This window comes from Dryas octopetala, chromosome 5 (genome assembly GCF_963921425.1).
Source record: "Dryas octopetala chromosome 5, drDryOcto1.1, whole genome shotgun sequence".
Lineage (NCBI taxonomy): Eukaryota > Viridiplantae > Streptophyta > Magnoliopsida > Rosales > Rosaceae > Dryas > Dryas octopetala.
The window spans coordinates 10307098-10326793 of NC_141370.1; the positions used below are offsets into that span (position 1 = coordinate 10307098).

General features: G+C 37.2%; 1 protein-coding gene and 3 pseudogenes across 2 annotated transcripts; all 4 read right to left on the reverse strand.

Annotated features, from left to right (window-relative positions):
• Positions 1-6265: 6265 nt before the first annotated feature.
• On the reverse strand, positions 6266-7729 carry LOC147284167 (putative UDP-rhamnose:rhamnosyltransferase 1 pseudogene; annotated as a pseudogene).
• A 2441-nt stretch (positions 7730-10170) lies between these two features.
• On the reverse strand, positions 10171-12647 carry LOC147284168 (putative UDP-rhamnose:rhamnosyltransferase 1 pseudogene; annotated as a pseudogene). The gene is made up of 2 exons (XR_015122327.1): positions 12170-12647; positions 10171-11838 (listed from the first exon to the last, which is right to left on the reverse strand). The product of XR_015122327.1 is annotated as a putative UDP-rhamnose:rhamnosyltransferase 1 pseudogene (transcript).
• An 847-nt stretch (positions 12648-13494) lies between these two features.
• LOC147284169 (putative UDP-rhamnose:rhamnosyltransferase 1 pseudogene) lies at positions 13495-15278 on the reverse strand (annotated as a pseudogene).
• A 1874-nt stretch (positions 15279-17152) lies between these two features.
• On the reverse strand, positions 17153-18957 carry LOC147284170 (putative UDP-rhamnose:rhamnosyltransferase 1). The gene has a single exon (XM_086245885.1). It carries the CDS (start codon positions 18850-18852, stop codon positions 17449-17451), a length of 1404 nt encoding a protein of 467 aa, XP_086102011.1. The 5' UTR covers positions 18853-18957; the 3' UTR covers positions 17153-17448.
• Positions 18958-19696: the final 739 nt, after the last annotated feature.

Here is a 19696-nt window from a genome sequence, read left to right on the forward strand (position 1 = left end):
AGGCGGGCCGTGGGCTTCAAGGGGATGGCCCAAGCCCAACCCAAGAAATTTTTGGGCCGGGCCGGGCCGGCCCAAATGTCGGGCCAAATCGGGCTTCGGGCCCAATGGGCCGGGCGGGCTTCGGGCCTTGGGCTATTTGGTGAGCCCTATATAGCACTATCCCAACTTAAAAAGTGTGTTTTATCTATTAATTTGGCTGCCAATTTGTCAGGCAGCAGTTAGGTCTTGTCGGCAACATACATGACTTGTGTTGTAATGCGTCCACATGTGATTGTAACACTCATTAGAATCATCTATCAGTCCCATACATTAAACCATTTAAAAAAAAAAAATTAATTAGGTAAAGTAAATTGCAGCATTAAATTATTATTTGGGCAAATGGATTTCCATTAGAATTTTAGGCAAAAAAATATGGACATCCATTTCATCAAAACATAACAAACTTCTAAATACACGCCACAAACATCAGAAATAGATTAAAAATATGAGGACCAAATTCAACTACATCAACAGTGGAGTAAAAACAAAAAAACAAAAGATCATCGAGAACATATTAAAAAACTAAATAAATTACAAATAGTTTCATGTTCAATGTAATCTTAAATCAACGCACTTGTAAAAGTGCCGGCCACTCCATTCATACCGCATGAATTTCTTCTTGGGTTTTGCATGACTCTTCTTTGAACTACAATGATCAACAAAATAGTTTCCATTTTATTGTTAACATTTCATTTGTTAAATACAAGAATGACAAGATAATTGCAATAATCATTCTTAGTTGACTAAATTTTACTGATATTATAATTGGTACTTACCTGAAATAGAGTGAGCATGTTGAGAATTCAACATGCATAATCATTAGCTAGCATATAGCAGCTACAAGAAATTAAAAAGAGAAATCAAGATAAAATGATTGAATAAACACAATGTGTTTAGCTAACTTATTAGGACTATCGAAAACAATGAAAAACTACAGCCACTGTTTTCAACAACTAAGAGACTGGACAAAAAAGGACCGTTCAGAACTTTTAATTCAAGAACATATCTTAGAACATGAAATTGCTATTTCCTGGCTCTCAAGTACTTTATTGATCAATTAGCATCAAAACTATATTTTTCCTTATGTGTTTTCCTTTATTGGCAAAGCATATCATCCTATTTCAATAATTATTGTCAAGTATATGAAAATTTTCCTGACTCATTTTTCCTTCTAGTATTGATGTCCGTGAACTCTCTATTAATCAATTTGATATTGATTTTGTTCTAATATTTCCTAATGTCAAATGTAAACAATTCTAAACTTCAAAATGATATATAATAATTAAGCACAATGTCAGGAAATAAAATTAGCATAAAATATATGATTTAGATAGAAGTAATAATCACCCACACGTTAACACCAATTAAGGCATGATTGCATGAAGATATATATATATATATATATATATCAAAAATGCTTTAAAACTAACATGTTATCTAATAAATACAAAGCTAACCACTTTGTTGGGCTCATTACACAATAAAATCTCAAAATCTAAACTATTTATTTTTTAGGTCATACTTCAAAGATCATTTCTATAAAAAAATCTCTAAAATCAGAAGTCATTTAGTCATTTGATTATGATAACAATTATTTATATGTTTTTATCGACAACAATGATCGTCTATTTATTTGATCACAATTAAATGACTAAATGATTTCTAATGTAGTTGATTTTTTATAACGATGATGTTTGAAGTATGAACTAAAAAATGGACGGTTCAGATTATGAGATTAATTATGTGGTGAACCCAAAAACATGATTAGTTTCGTATTAATTTACTAACTAGTTTGCTTTATATATAGGGTACTCTTTTATATATATATATATATGTGTGTGTAAAAAGTGTGTTGATGGTTTCACGTGGCAGATCATGTAGGGTCAAAAATAGGTAGAGATAGAGATGGCTATACATCTCTGGATAACTTTTCCGCATTGTTTTATAAGGCAATGTTTTAAACAATATTATCATAACCTTATCATTTACAATTTTATATTGTATAAATTTCAGATCAGCCATGCGAGTGGGATCAGAAAAGAATAGGGTATATATGGTCATTTTTAGGGGTTGGCAAGCCCGGCCCAAATTTTTCGGGTTCGGGCTTGAATTATAGGAGCTCAATAGGGTTTTCGGGCCGAGCTGGACTAGGCTTGGGCTTTAATACACAAGCCCAAGATCCGTCCATCGGGCTTTGGCTTGCGGGTTTGAAGAGCCGGGCCGGGTTAGACCAGAATGGGCCCAAACCCTGTTTAGACACATATATATCTTCAAAAAAAATTAAGAGATTTTGACTATGTTGTGATTTGAACATGAGACCACACATAACATGCTTCAACTCTCAACAAACTGAGCTAACTAGTTTATTTGTTAAGTTTGTGAATCATATCATATTTAATAGCTCTTTCGTTTGTTTACTTTAATAAATCATTAATATGCTTATTAAGTTATTATATAATACTATTATGTTAGTAATAATGTAATACTATAAATAATAAACTTTTAAAATTATATACAACATTACAACTATAATAAAACATAAATGTATATATATTTTATTATATATTTTATTACATATTTTTATAAACAAACGATGCAATTGTGTTTTCAACGATTTGAACCGTTCAAATTAATTTTAGTTACTCACTCAAAGAAAATTGGTGCAAAAAATGAGCTCAATCGGAGATGTAAAAGTGACATAACGGTGGTCGAATTAATAAGCGATTGTGGTTTTTCTAATGATAATCGAATGGGTAAATGAATTTCGATTTGGCCGATTTTTTGTAAACAAGATCTTTTACTATGAACATAGAAAATGAACGGATCAGATTGTTGAAATCACGTTGTAGTCTTCATAATTATGGAAACAACAAGGTTTTAACGGGAAAGTTATTAGAATTATACTCTTCAAGTATATTATATGTAGAATCTCACATATCGATCGTGTTTTCAACGATTCGAACTGTTCAAACTTTAGTTCCCCACTCAAAGAGAATCTTTGCAAAAAATTAGCTCAATCGGAGATATAAGAGTGACGTAACGGTTGTCGAATTAATGAATGATCATGGTTTTTCTAATGATAATCGAACATTCGAACGAGTAGATAAATTTCTATTTGGCCAATTTTGTGTAAGGATGATCTTTGACTATGAACATAAAAAATGAACGGTTCAGATCGTTGAATTAATGAACGATCGTGGTTTAATAACTTTAATTATAGTTGTATTATAAAAGTTTATTATAATAACTTTAAGGGATTAATGTCATTTTGCTCCCCAGACTATTACACATGTATCAGTTTGCTCCCCAGACTTCTAATTTGGAAAATTAAGGACCCTGACTTTTTCAATTTTGCCAATTAAGGTTATTCCGTCAATTTATACATTTTTCATCTAAAATGTCGAGATGATCAAGCAAAATTTAGCAAGAAATAAAAGAGGAAAAATGATGCATGAGGAAAAAATGATAAGATCTAATTGGAAGGGACCATTTTGCCCTCAAAGATTTGGATAAAAAATGTGCAAATTGACAAAAGAACCTCAATTGGCAAAATTAAAAAAGTCAGAGTCCTTATTTTCCAAATTAGAAGTTTGGGGAGCAAACTGATACAAGTGTAATAGTCTGGGGAGCAAAATGGTATTAATCCCTAACTTTAATAACTATAGTTACAAATTTGTAATGTTGTATATAAGTTTAAAAGTTTATTATTTATGGTATTACATAGTTTACACTATTACTATTTACTAACATTATATGATTATAGTATTATATAATAACTTAATAAGAATATTAATAATTTATTAGAATATACAAACGGAAAACCTATTAAATATGTTATGATTCACTAATTAGACAAAAAAACTAATTAGCTCAGTTGGTTGAGAGTTGAAGTTTATTTCATGAGGTCTCATGTTTGATTCACAACATAGCCAAAATCTTGACACTTGTCCCATTACTTAACACTAATTAACAGTCATTTAAATTTTTTTATCTCCAAATGGTTATAAAAAAAACTTTGTTTTTTCCAAATAATTTTAAAAATTAATTATTTTTTGGCTGATTTTTTTAAAATTAATTAAAGAAAAATAGCAAATGTGTTTCACTCCCAACCTTCTTCCTCTTCTATTTTTTTTTCCCGAGTCCTTTCCTTTTCTCTTCATTGTAGAAGAAAGTTCTTTTCAACCAAAATATTCAAAAAGAAAGAGAAAGCCCTCCGTACTCCAGCAGTCCAGCCAATATTGGAGTTTAGAGCCAAAGGAGAGAGCCAAGACTTGAATGGAAGTTCAGAGACACAAACATACTAGAGATTATGGCCTTCAAATTTAAATCAATGTGTTTGTGAAATTGGCAGTATAGATTGTTTCCAGAAATGGCATTGTCACGATCGTTTGTGAAATCTCCAGTAGATGTGGCTTCGAGATCGAAACGGCGTCGCACACAGAAGGCAATGAAGCTGGATCAACCTGTGAGTTTCATAATGTCGTTGTTCTCTCCAACTTTTCAAGTGCCTTCCTTCTCACTCTCTTGCAGCCCTGCTCATGGATTTGCCCTTTGTTGGAGTAGTCTGGTGTTGCAGAAAGCTGTATTCTTCAAAAGCTGTCTTCTTTGAAGAATAGAGAAATTACTAAGAGGAATGACTCAGACCAAAAAAGAGCAGAGAAGAGGAAGAGAATCAGACCCAAATAGAACATAGAAGAGGAAGTGACTTTGGAGTGAAACACGTTTGATATTTTTTCGTTTAATTAATTTTTTATTTTATTTGGAAATAAGTAGATAACATAGTTTTTTTAGAAGAGATAACAGAGTTGAAGTGGCTGTTAATTGATGTTATGTAGTGGGACATGTGTCAATATATTCGCTAAGGGACAGATATGGACAGGTAAAATGGGGACAGAGGATCATGACTCCATCGCAATCATGAGGCAATCGGATGAGAATTTATTTTATGCGACTCTAATGCTACATACATGCTAATATGATGTTTTTAATTTACTTAAAATTATAACACGTGTATAATTATTAATTAATATATAAAATTTTAATTATAAATGTTAAACAATATTCTTAAGAATTATCGTATTATGATCTGAATAAATTAATAATATCACATTAGCATGTCACGCTGTATTATTAGCATATATAAATTTTATCATAACCTTAGTGTGCTTTAAATTGTAACAAAAAATAAGAAAGATTATTAAGCCTAAACTCAGCTGGCCCAAGATTTAAATTCCGGGCCAAATTAAAAAAAGCCTACTACTGTTCACAAATACTGTTCATCCGTCAATGTTCGCGCGTGCACTCTTCGCTGCGTAATGTTTTTGTAAATGCTTAAAGGAGCATCATATGCATCGATCTACATGCAACAATAATTATAAAAAAAAAAAAAAAAAAAACTCAAACGATATTAAAAAACACCATACGCATCTCTATATCTGCAAGCCATGTGCATTTGCAAGCACGCAGATGGTGCATCTCTAAGCAAGCAGATGGTGCATCATAATAGATAATTATTCATGCCCTGAAAGGGAGCATCAATATATATTCCGAAATTGCTTCATCTAGAAGTAACATTGCAAAGGAAAACAGGGGATGAGCTACAAATAGAAAGAAAAAAAAAAAAGCACCTCCTGTGTTTCACGGTAATTAATGAACAAGGACTATATGCTCTAGACTCCTGCAACAAGAATAACAACAAAACTGTCAGTAAGCATAGAAGTAAAACTACAGAATCAACCACATTACATGCTTTCAAAAAGAATTGCAGATGCATCTCTCCGAAAAAAAGAAGCTACCACAAGTTAAATCAAGCTTAGCTACAAAGTTCTAGCCACAGCCACACTAATTGTCAGTTTATCATCATATATTCATATCACGAACTCTTGCTTAACTCTTTGCCCGCAAATTAAGTCCCATAGTTTATTAGTTTCCAGTTTTCCACGCTTTGCTCTTAATTCAGAAGCCGTGTCATCTTTGGCTTCCACTCAACCCCTGATCCCAAATATATCAAGCTTCTCAGCCAAAGCCACAAACTTTCCCATTCATAATCACAAAAATAATCATCTGGGCTTGAAGGGTTTCGAAGGAGCTGAAGAATCAGGAGGCACTCAAATAAGCATTATATCTCTGTCTAGCAAATTCAAATTAATTCATCAAACCCAATTATTTGAAGAAAAAAAAAAATTACACATTCGTGTTAACATTCTATAATGGGAAAATCGATCTTCTAAACTTTGAGGCCAATATTATTCAAACCTCGATCATGCACATGCTTTTCCAAATACTCGACACATTTGTCCATGTATATATCATGGAGATCCTTGTCTCTGAATAACACACTATATTCTTTGGCTCCTTCCCTGTAAGCCTTCCCCTCCTCATTCACCACAACCAAACTCAGTGACTCGGCCAACGAGCTCCTTGTAAACGTTCCATTTTCTTGGTTTCTTGGTACCTCAATCCCAACCTTCTTGTCCCAAAACCTAGCATTTAGCCCTTGATCATATAAGAAGGGAAACATGATAAGAGGAAGTCCATAACCAAGTCCCTCTATGAGTGAACTCCAACCACAGTGAGTCAAGAAACCCCCAACCGACTCGTGTGCCAAAATTTTGGGTTGAGGTGCCCAAGTTGTCCAAACAAGTCCACGACCTTGGGTTCGGTCCTCGAACCCATCTGGCAACTTCACTGAAGAGCCAATGGGCCACCTGAGGTCCCAAAAGAATGGCAACCCAGATAGTTCAATCCCAAGAGCCAACTCAGTGAAGTCTTGTTGACTAAGATTAAGCTCACTTCCAAGTGCAATGTAAACCACGTACAGTCCCTTTCTCTTGCTTGTCCAACCACTGAGAGATGAAAGCAAAGAAGCTGTTATCAATATCCTTGTCTTCTTCACTAGTTATGGTTTGGGTTTGGACTATTGATGGTGTCAATAAGCCCACAGGAAGCACAGGTTTGCGGTGAAGCTCTTGAAGCAAATCCAGCCACTCCCCCTCAATCTCTCTGCAACTTCGAATAAGATAGACTTGACAACCTTGGACTGTACACTCGAAACGAAACCAATCCGAAACGCCAGAAGTGTTTTGTTCCACATGGTCGAACATGTTCTTGGCCTCGAAAGGCCTAAAAACCAAATTGTAAGAAAAAGGAACCCATTCGGGAGGTACAGTGAAGTGCTCAGGCAGTGTTCTAAGACCATGGCGGTCTACTACATCGGGTGCTGTTGGTCCAAAGAAACATAGAAAGGACGCGTTAAAACCACTGAAATGGGCTCGTGAAATACCCAACTTAGTGGCTATTGGTGGTAACCAATGAGGGGCAAAGTCGTGAATAATCCAATGGGGAGTGTGAGTTTCAAGGAAGTTAGAAAGACCCAGTTGGAGTCCATCGTGCGCTAATTTGAGGGTTGGGATTAGATGGTATGGTACGTCCATCGTGGCCTCTGCATTTTCCGGGAGGGTTTCGACGTGTGGCAGAGGGAGTTGGACTAAATCGATGAGAGGGTCTAAGTCTTGAGGGATTTTTGGGAGGCGTTGGGTGTTTCTTGGGGTGGATATGAAGGAGACCTTGTGGCCTCTTCGAGCTAGCTATGTGCTTGGCAACCTCAAGAAATTGAATTATATGACCAAAGGCTAGCTAGCCATGGGAAGACGGCTATGTGAAGCTTCTTTGGCTTACCCACAGAGCTCATGGTTGGGGGTTTCAGGTTTGTGATTGCAGCTCAATTAATTTATTTGTTTTGTCGATTAGGGTTTGGTATTTAAGACAATAAACATTGGTATTAGTTTTACATCTCACTCTTTGAGTCCCACTTTGACTGTACACCTAGTCATCATGTTGGGCCATTATAGTAAACATTTCATCATCGATCACCTGCCTGAATTTATTTGTTTTATGATATGGCATGTCCTTATTTTTTTTACTTCATTGGTTAAAGGAAAAGATACTGGGGCCATTAGGGAGAGTTCACTTTTGCTGACCAGTCAGCAAGCTTGCCACGTGTTAACTAAGATAACCATAGTTAGTAACTTAGTCTTACGATATAGTGATGCGAGAGAAAGTTTGTTATCCAATTTTACCCTCCATTGAAATGACTTTGTATCTTACCCGGCCTTGTTGACCGTATGGATTGATATCTTCAGATATGTTTTTTTAGAGTGAAATGTTAGCTACTTTATTTTTTTTACTTTTTCTCTTCTCCGGCCCTTTTTCAGTGCATTCTCATAGTTAGAACTATTCGTTTTCTAAATTACCCTTTAAATATCATCTATCTAAAAATTATATATATAAATTACATTAGAAATCGTTTGGTTATCTAATTATTATTAAGTAAATAAACTTTTTTTTAATAACAGTTTAAATTCAATATCTATTTATTTGATAATTTTTAGATAACCAAATAATTTTTGATTTTGTTGACTTTTTGCAAAGATAATTTTTACAGGGTGATTAAGAAAATAAACAATTCCGATCATGAAATTACATTGTAAAATAAGCAATAAAAAAGAGAAGCTAGGTAGAAGGAGAAGATAGCTAGTATTCCTCTTATTTAAAATATCTTCTTTAAAAGTATAGTGAACAATTCGACTATACTATTAAGTCATTGAGGTTAATTCAAATGGTGTGAGTAAGTGAGATAATAGGTTAGGATTATGATATGTATAAATTCTTTTATTATTTTTTTTAGTCTGACAGTTGGTATCAGTACTCGTCCAACATGCATGGGCACCAAAATTAGATGAAACATTTTTTCTTTACTAAATCGTAATTTATAAGTGTACTACATAATGGCACAACTTGCATGAATGGTCCCCAGTGACGGATCCAGGATCTTTGATTCGGATGGTGGGTAGGTGATCGACCGGTGGCAACGGTGGGCAAGTGATCGGTGGCGGCGAAATGTGATGGTGGGGGCATTGGGGGTGGGTTGGGACTTAGGTGTTGGTTTTGGGGAATTTTGGATTTGAAGTTATGTTTTGGAATTGGGGACTCGGGTCTATCTTTTTTATTTTTTTTTCCTAATTCATAGTTCAAAACTAGACTCGGCAACGAGTCGTGTTTTTATGGGTTAAGGTTAACGGGTAAACACGACAAAACCCTTTAAGCTACGAGTGGCAAAAACACAAACACGACCCGAATATAAACGGGTGAACACAACACGACCGTTCTACCCGTTAGAAAAATAAAATATCCCATAAAAAAGTTTGACTGAGGAAAGAAAACAAAGAGAGTTTTGAAAGAAAAGAAAGTGAAAATTTTGTTAAGGAGAAGATTCTCCTTGTTTGGGCGCAAAATGGGAACCAGCCACACAAAAGAAAAGAAAAAGAAAAGGAAAAGAGGGAAAAGAAAGGAAAAAAAAAGGGTGATTTTTTCTTCTGCCATTGACATATTGTCTATTGTCGAGACTTGCCAAGCTCTCTCTCCTCCTCACTTCGCCCAAGTCCAAGCCCACTTCTACTCCCGGCAACTCCTTCACCACCCTTCCTGCCGTACTCGTTCTTCGGTGGAGGTGGCTAGGTAGCGAGGGGTCACCTTCCAAAGCTTCGGGGGATACTGGCGGCTGAGAAAGGTGGATTTAAGCTTGGTGCTCCGGCGTTTGGGGGGCGATTGCCCGACCCTCTACCTCACAACATGGATCAGTCCCTGATGGTCCCAACTTTTGCTTCTCTGCCAAATATCAACTTTTGCTTCAATCAAATATCTTTCTCGATCCACAGTATATGGTTCAGTTCCTTAACTTCCTTGTAACCAAAGTATAAATTCGACTATAGTAAAATATTGGTTTATTTTTGTAATTTTCTATAATTACAATTTTAATGTTTTTAAGTATATGAATTATACATAATAGTTCATGAGTAATACAGAAAAATACGTGTTTAATGTGGGAGTGATACATGTATAATTGAAAAGAGTAAATTGCACCATTGGTCCATTTGCTTTCTACATTTTTTTATGTTGGTCCACGATCTAAATTTTGTCTTACTATAGGAAAATGTAGAAAATAAGTGGACCAATGGTATGAAAAATGAAAATATTTTGATATACGTATGTACGAATATGTGTTTTTACTTACTAGGGCTACAACATTCTCATTAGAAATAGAATAGATGTATGACTAACCAATTAACTTAAACTTCAGTAACTAATACGTATTATTTTTTGTCTAGCATATTCAAATGAACTTTTCAAGGCCAATTATTTGAGAAAAAACCAAAAAAACATATTCTAGTTAACTTTCCTTGGTGGAATAATCTTCCTAACATACGGGCAACACTATTCAAACCTCACGCGCATGCTTTTCAAAGTACTCCACACAATTGTCCATGTATCTATCATGGAGTTGTTTGTCTTTGAATACTGCACTATATTCCTTGGCTCCATCTCTGTAAGCCTTCCCCTCTTCATCCACCACAACCAAACTCAGCGACTCGGCTAATGAGGTCCTCGTAAAAGATCCATTTTCTTCGTTTCTTGGTACTTCAATCCCAACCTTTTTGTCCCAAAACATAGAATTTAGTCCTTGGTCATGTAGAAAGGGCAACATGATAAGAGGAAGTCCATAATGAAGTCCTTCTATGAGTGAACTCCAACCGCAGTGGGTCAAGAAACCCCCAACTGAAGGGTGTGCCAATATTTTGAGCTGAGGTACCCAACTTGTCCAAACAAGTCCACGACCTTTGGTTCGGTCCTCAAACCCATCCGGTAGCTCCATGGATGACCCAATGGGCCATCTAAGAGCCCAAAAGAATGGCAACCCAGATAGTTCTAATCCAAGAGCCAACTCAGTGAAGTCTTGTTGATTTAAATCGACCTCACTTCCAAGTGCAATGTAAACTACAGACCCTTTGTCTTGCTTGTCAAGCCACTCAACAATTACAGACCAGCTGCTATCATTGTTGTCTTCACTAGTTTCGACTATTGATGGTGGCAATAAGCCGACTGGAAGAACTGGTTTGCGGTGAAGCTCTTGAAGCAAATCGAGCCACTCCCTCTCTATTTCTCTGCAACTCCGAATAAGATAGAGTTGACAGCCTTGGCCCGTAGACTGAAAACGAAACTTATCCGAAACGCCAGAAGGGTTTTGATCCCTAGCTTGGAACATTCTTTTGGCTTCAAAAGGCCGAAAAGCCAATTTTGAAGGGAAGGGAACCCATGGGGGAGGGAGAGTATAGTGCTCAGGCAGTGTTCTAAGACCATGATAGAGGTCTATTAGATCCGGTGCTGTTGGTCCAAAAGAACATAGAGAGGAGGCGTTGATGATACTTAAATTGGCTCGTGAAATGCCCAGCTTGGTGGCTATTGGGGGTAGCCAGTGAGGGGCAAAGTCGTGAATAATCCAATCCGGAGTGTGTGTTTCTAGGAAATTAGAAACACCCTGTTGGAGTCCATCGTGAGCTAATTTGAGGGTTGGGATTTGGTGGAATGGGACGTCAGTGGTAGCCTCTGCATTTTCTGGGAGGTTTTGGACACGTGGCAGTGGGATTTGGACTAAATGAATGAGAGGGGTTAAGTGTTGAGGGATTTTGGGGAGGCGTTGGATGTTTCTTGGGGTGGATATGAAGGAGACCTTGTGACCTCTGCGAGCTATTTGCTTGGCAACTTCGAGATATGGGATTATATGACCAAAGGCTAGCCATGGAAACAAGGCTATGTGAAGCTTCTTAGGCTGATCACTCATGGTGGGTTGTTGGAGCTCTTTATGGTCTCCAGTCTCCTCTTTCCTAATTATGTAGGCTAATTAAGAGAGTGGTTGGCCCCAACGTCTTACTCTTTTGTCTTGCTCTTTGAATCTTGCTTTGTCTGTGGACACAATAAAACAAACAATTCAGCTCAATATCAAGGGCCCGGTCCATGGGCTTGAATTTGTTTATTTTATGGTTCAAGAAAACTTCAACCAAAATTTTACAAAACACATGCAGAAATACCCAGAAATCAATGAATCTATGAAGCTACGATTAATTTGGAATCAAGAACACAGATATACCCACAGATGCGAAGACAAATCTCTCAAGAAGTCGCACAAAGTAGAAAATTAAGATTCACATGCCATGATCATCACAGTATCAAGATATGTATAGAAGATCAAAGAAGATTTTAGAAATTCTAATTTCAAGAACCAGATGCGAAGAACCTGAACCGCCAAAGCGTGCGATTGCAAACCAGAGTAAGATGTAGAGGCTCGAAGACGAAATCAGTGACGAAGATGAAGAACCTAGCAGCAAAGAAGCACCATGGATCGCTGGACACAAGCCAGTTGTGGCTCTGATACCATGTTTGGTTTCAGAGAAAGTTACAGAGAAAGTATAACAAGAGAAAAAGAGAGAGAAACGAGAGTCTATATAGATCACCAACCCAGCTGCACAAAGCTGAATATAAATGGGCTGCTAGGAATTTTTATGTTTCTATTTTTTATATATATTTCATACAAGGGTGTGTAATGGGACATAAGAGAATTGATATTTGTTTTTTAGTATTTCTTTTCTTTAACTTTCTTTTAGTAAACCAATGGGAGAACCCATCACCAGACTTGACAATACATTAAATTTGAGAAAAAGTTGAATTTCTTGTTTCTTATTTTATTTTTCAAAGAACTCACAAGATGAATTGGTTCTCAGTAAGTGAAGGCCGTTGAGTATGATATTCTTTAGTCATACAAGAGATACTGATGTTGAATTAAGTTGGTCATAGTTGCCACAATGTACATTCTTATCGCTGTTTGTTCTCAAATTCATTATAAACTATATGTCACAAATAGACCTTTAAGTTTATCATAATGTTGGTTATAAGTTTATAGGGGAAATTACAGATTTAGTCCAGTTATTTTATACCTAGTTCAATTTTGGTCCACAATCTTTTTTAAGTTCTGTTTTGGTCCACTAATTGTTTCACTTGTTCAATAAAGGTCCAGATTTGTTTTCTCAAATTTGGCCTGCTTTTTACCCTATCAAATCTCACCCAAATTCAGCAAATATATACTTGTTTTAAAGCTATGCATTTCTTCTTTACAACCATATAAAGATCATTCAAATTGGAGTTCTAAAACTCAAGATAATTGACCCTAAAGTAGGGTACCCAAAACTGCCAATTTTTCAAATTTCACCAAATCTCAATTCTCTTAGATTATAATACTCCAAATTTGTTTTTATGACTAAGAAATGATAAAATATAACTTATACTTCAATTATAATTGAAGAAAACACAACCCAAAAGATTTAAAGTCACAAATCTGGACCTTTATTGAACAAATGAAACAATTAGTGGACCAAAACAGAACTTAAAAAAGATCGTGGACCAAAATTGAACTAGGTATAAAATAAGTGGACCAAATCTGTAATTTCCTCTAAGTTTATAACTACCTTGACTTAGTTTTTATCAATAATGACGTTTAATGGAGTGATGATTCAAACTAGCTAGAACATTTTCTTCGATCAGAAATAGATATGTGACAAACCAAGGTAATTAATAAACCTCAATCAGTAGTATTGGCCAAAAAAAAACACCTCAATCAGTAGTATACACATTATCTTTGTCTTACATAATCAAGTTAACTTATAAAGACCAATTATTCGAGTACGAATTAAGAAAACAGACACTAGCTAGCTAGTTAACTATCTTTAGTGGAAACTTGCATCTTCCAAACTCTAGGCCAACATTATTCAAACCTCAAGCACATGCTCTTCCAAGTATTCCACACAAGCTTCCATGTATCTATCATGGAGGTCCTTGTCCTTGAATATTGCACTAAACTCTTTGGCTCCATCCCTGTAAGTCTTCCCCTCCTCATCCACCACAACCAAATTCAGTGACTCCGCCAACGAGTTCTTAGTAAACGATCCATTTTCTTCGTTTCTCGGTACCTCAATTCCAATCTTCTTGTCCCAAAACCTAGCAATGAGCCCTTGGTCATACATGAAGGGTAACATAATAAGAGGCCGTCCATATTGGAGTGCCTCTATGAGTGAACTCCAACCGCAGTGAGTCAAGAAACCCCCGACCGACTCGTGGGCCAATATTTTGGGCTGAGGAGCCCAAGTTGTCCAAATAAGCCCACGACCTTTGGTTCGGTCCTCGAACCCATCTGGTAGCTTCAGGGATGAGCCAATGGGCCACCTTAGGGCCCAAAAGAATGGCAACCCAGATAGTTCTACCCCAAGAGCCAACTCAGAGAAGTCTTGTTGACTTAAATTAAGCTCACTTCCAAGTGCAATGTAAACCACCGTACCTCTGTCTTGCTTGTTCAACCATTCACCAATCATGGAGCAGCTACTATCTCCATTGTCTTCACTAGCTTGGATCAATGGTGGCAATAAACCCGTTGGAAGCACTGCAGGTTTTGGGTGAAGCTGTTGAAGCAAATCCAGCCACTCTCCCTCAAACTCTCTGCAACTTCGAATAAGAAAGACTTGACAACCTTGGAGCGTACACTTGATACGAAACCAATCCGAAACTCCAGAACGGTTTTGTTCCGTAATGTCGAATATTTTGTTGGCCTCGAAAGGCCTGAAAACCAACTTGGAATCAGGGAAGGGAATCCAGTCGGGAGAGACAGTAAAGTGGTCTGGCTTTGTTCTTACACTGTAGCGATTTACGAGGTCCTCTTCCGTGGGTCCAAAGAAGCACAAAGAAGAGGCGTTGTAAACACTGAAAAGGGCTGGTGAAATGCCCAGCTTAGTGGCTATTGGTGGCAACCAGTGAGGGACAAAGTCGTGAATAATCCAATCCGGAGTTTGAGTTTCTAGGAAAGTAGAAATACCTGCTTGGAGTCCGTCGTGTGCTATTTTGAGGAATGGGATTATGTCGTATGGCACGTCCATGGTGGCCTCGGCGTTTTCGGGGAGGTTTTCGACACGTGGCAGTGGGATTTGGACTAAATGAATGAGAGGGGCTAAGTTTGGAGGGATTTTGGGGAGGCGTTGGATGTTTCTTGGGGTGGATATGAAGGAGACTTTGTGGCCTCTTCGAGCTATGTGCTTGGCAACCTCGAGAAATGGGATTATGTGGCCAAAGGCCAGCCATGGGAACACGGCCACATGAAGCTTCTTAGGCTGATCAGTCACGGAGCTCATGGTGATATAATTTCGTGAATTGAGTTTTTGGCCAAGAGAGACTTGTTGACTGAGGTTGATATATAGCTAGAGAAACCAGTAGTTGGGTCTGGGATAAGATTGCCAAGTAATAAAACCATGCATTGAAGACTGGTTGGTGGGACGTCGGTCTGTCGGTGTGGTTGTTTGCAGGCTTGGTGCCGGTGGGACTATAGTCAGACTAGTTGTTAGGCTCTTAGCAAATTCTATGATTAATTCCTGCCGTGCGATTTTTGTTGCGTGCCTAATCCGAAAGAGAATTACTTATTGGGCGTGAATATCTGAATAGGACGAACCGTCCATGGATATTTTGCTTCGGAATAAAACAATTAGAATTAGTCAGAATTGGAATGTGAAATGGTGATAAATTTAGATCACAAAAAAAAAAGCCCATTATAGAAATAGGCTTTTTTTAAGGCTTATTATAAAAAATTAGATCCTAATGCAGTCTATTTTAATGAAATTACGTGGAAAAATGTACTGTTTTTTTTTTTTTTTTTTTTTGCATCATACAGGATTGACAATGGCATTTATAGTCATTGTTTCTCTCACTGTGCAGCAACACCCAAAAAAGGTAATTTATATAAATTTTTTTATACAAACATGTCAAAAAAAGAGTAAACTCAACATAAAACAGAAAAATTTAAGCGTTTGGAGTCAAAAATCCTAATTTTAACAGTAATAAAACATTGCCACTGTTCAACAGTTCTAGATCGCGCGATCAACAAACTCCGGTCTCCATACTTCTAGATTGAAGGCCAACAAACTCCGATCGACCTCCAAAGCTCCGACGATGGGATATGGTGAAGAGAAGAGAGAGAGAAATAGACAGAGAAATTGAGAAGAGCAGGCGATGATAGAGATCGAGCAGCAGACAATGAGAGAGAGAGAGAGAGAGAGAGAGAGAAATCAAAGAGAGATTAGATCGTGCTTCCAAGAGGTTAATTGGGCGACGACGACGTTCGTCTATGATTCAATCGAGACCCACCAATGCTTCGCCATTTTTCTTCCAATAGCCTCGTCATTTATGGCGGAAATAAATATCGATAATTCCGAAATATACTGAAAATTGACTGGTAGATTTATACCAATAGCCTCGTCACCAAAGCTTCACCATTTTTCTACCAATAGCCTCGTCATTTATGGCGGAAATAAATATCGATAATTCCGAAATATACTGAAATATAAATTTATAATTCCGATTATACTGGTAATCAGTTCGATAATTTATAACAAAGTTGAAATACCAAAAATTTTCAGTGTTGAATCGGTAAGGGCATTTACAGATTTGAACCGACCGATAGGCAGCCCTAGTCATATACGTTTGAGCTAGCACCAGGATTTGTCGAGAAGATTGACTACATGCACAATTGAGACCACTTACCAAAAGAAAAATGTGTGAACAAAAATCCCAATCTATCATAAATTCTATAAATTGAAAGAACATTTGCATACACTTGTTATATGCAAAAAAAAAAAAAAAAAAAAAAATCTATTCACCTAGATTCTAGCCGACAGTCAAATTCTTTTTTAAACTTACTTCTAAGGACAAAGATTTGAGTAAAAAACAAAATTAACCGTGCTGCTACCCCCTAGCATGGTGGCTGTCATATATGGAAATCAAGCATGGAGGTTGTGATTTTCCATGGTAGTCACCTTTAAAAAAATGAAAGAAGAAAAGAAAGGAATTAAGGATGGAAGGACACCCACAATCGCCATCGAAGATTCAGATATGATCGTATAATTAATTAGTAAGTGCAGGACCGAAGGCCCTTGACTATGACATTTTCTAGTCATACAAGAGATTTTGTGGTTGAAGTTGGTCGATCGTAGTACATTGCAACGTCAAAATGATGTGCCTCAATGTAAATTTTGTTCTTAGCTAAAATTCTTGTCACCATCATTATAAACGATACGTTACAATGATTGATTCGGATCCTTTGCCTTGAATTTATATATGTACATTTTTTTTTTCTGCTTATTTATATTTAATTTTTCATTTTAACAATGTATTTATTATTCAAGGTAAATTTTAATTTCTCGTACTGTTGATTATAACCACCTTCGATCACTTTGTTTTTATTAACTACGACTTTTAAAGGAGTGATGATTCAAACTAGCTACAACATTCTAGATCTCTTTAGAATAGATCGATGCATGACAAACTAATGGACATGCTTTTCCAAGTAGATGACTCATTAAAGCTCAATATCACAAATAGGCACCTTATCTTTTTCTGGCATATTCTTTTTTTTTTTTTTGGCCAGGCTTTTTCTAGCATATTCAAATTAACTGATCAACCAATTAAACTTTGGGTCAACATGATTCAAACCTCATGCATATGCTTTTCCAAGTAATGCACACAACTGTCCATGTATCTATCATGGAGGTCCTTGTCTTTGAATAGTACACTATACTCTTTTGCTCCATCCCTGTACGTCTTCCCCTCCTCATCCACCACGACCAAATTCAGCGACTCTGCCAACGAGTTCTTAGTAAACGATCCATTTTCTTCGTCTCTCGGTACCGCAATCCCAATCTTCTTGTCCCAAAACCTAGCAATTAGCCCTTGGTCATACATGAAGGGCAACATGATAAGAGGCCGCCCATATTGGAGTGCCTCTATGAGTGAACTCCAACCGCAATGAGTCAAGAAACCCCCGACCGAATCGTGTGCCAAAATTTTGGGCTGAGGTGCCCAAGTTGTCCAAACAAGTCCACGACCTTTGGTTCGGTCCTCGAACCCATCTGGCAGCTTCACTGAAGAGCCAATGGGCCACCTAAGGGCCCAAAAGAATGGCAACCCAGATAGTTCTAGCCCAAGAGCCAAGTCAGTGAAGTCTTGTTGACTAAGATTAAGCTCACTTCCAAGTGCAATGTAGACCACAGTCTCTTTCTCTTGCTTGTCCAACCACTCACCAATTACAGACCAGCTGCTATCTCCCTTGTCTTCACTAGCTTGCACCAACGGTGGCAATAAACCCGCTGGAAGCACAGTTTTTCTGTGCAGCTCTTGAAGCAAATCAAGCCACTCTCCCTCGATCTCTCTACAGCTTCGAATGAGATAGACTTGACAACCTTGGACCGTAGACTCCAAACGAAACCAATCTGAAACGCCAGAAGCGTTCTCTTCCATACGCTCGAACATCTGTTGGGACTCGTAAGGCCTAAAACACAATTCCGAAGGAAAAGGAATCCACTTTGGAGGGACAGTAAATTGGTCGGGCTTTGTTCTTAGACCATAGCGGCCTAACACATCCTTTTCCGTGGGTCCAAAGAAACACAAAGAAGACGCATTGAAAATACTGAAATGGGCTCGTGAAACGCCTAACTTGGTAGCTATGGGTGGCAACCAGTAAGGGGCAAAGTCATGAATAATCCAATCCGGAGTTTGAGTTTGTAGGAAAGTAGAAATACCTGCTTCCAGTCCGTCGTGTGCTATTTTGAGAAATGGGATTAGGTCGTATGGCACGTCCATGGTGGCCTCTGCATTTTCGGGGAGGTTTTCGACACGTGGCAGTGGGATTTGGACTAAATGAATGAGAGGGGTTAAGTTTGGAGGGATTTTTGGGAGGCGTTGGATGTTTCTTGGGGTTGATATGAAGGAGACCTTGTGGCCTCTTCGAGCTATGTGTTTGGCAACCTCGAGAAATGGGATTATGTGGCCAAAGGCTAGCCATGGGAACAAGGCTACGTGAAGCTTCTTAGGCTCATCAGTCATGGAGCTCATGGTGGAGGATTGGAGGCTCTCTTACTCTCTTGTGTTGTGCTCAGTTTAGCCTCTATTTCTTGTGTTTTATAGGCGCAATTAAGTAGATGTCGTTTTAAAAAATGATAATAATTATTACAGGTATATACATCTTTCGTGAAATCGTGATGAGACAGGTACACATAGAGATTCCATTGTAAGAAAGTTTTTCTCATCGCTTACGTAATGCATTGTTATTTCGGCCACTGAGTCGTGTCCTCAATTAAGAAGTTGAATTGAGGTTTAACGGCCAAGTAGCGACGTTTATCGTCAAATCAGCCATCATGAACTTATTTGCTTTGTTATTGGCATTGTCGGTGGCCACGACAATCTTTTCCTCACGCACCAACAGGAAAAAGAAAAAACTACGATCTTTAATTTTCTTATTTAGTATCATCAATAAAAAAAATTAAATTTAATATTTGTGAGAAATTATTGTGTATAATTATAACACCATCATGTATTGTAATTAATTTAATTACGTATTGTGATATGAGTAGATGTTATTATTACAATATACATTTTTACAAGTACAAACTTGTTATCCACCTATATATACATTAATTATACCACGTGATAGTGTGATACAACATCTACCAACTCGTCCCGATTCTTACATACTACTCCGGTCCCTATTCAAGCAAATTGTTCCATCTCTATCTCAACTCTCAGCCATTAATTGCATGTGTTTGAACAGCTGTGGTGTAGCTTTTATAAACTTGTAGATAACACAAATATATGGTGACACTGTGACTGGTTGTTTGCAGGGTTGGTAGGACTGACAAGTTGTTAGGCTATTAGAGAATTGGATATGGAAAATTCTATC

What these genes read in the sequence shown, in the direction of transcription:
- LOC147284170 (XM_086245885.1), bottom strand. Translation starts at nt 18,852, where the DNA reads ATGAGCTCCATGACTGATGAGCCTAAGAAGCTTCACGTAGCCTTGTTC.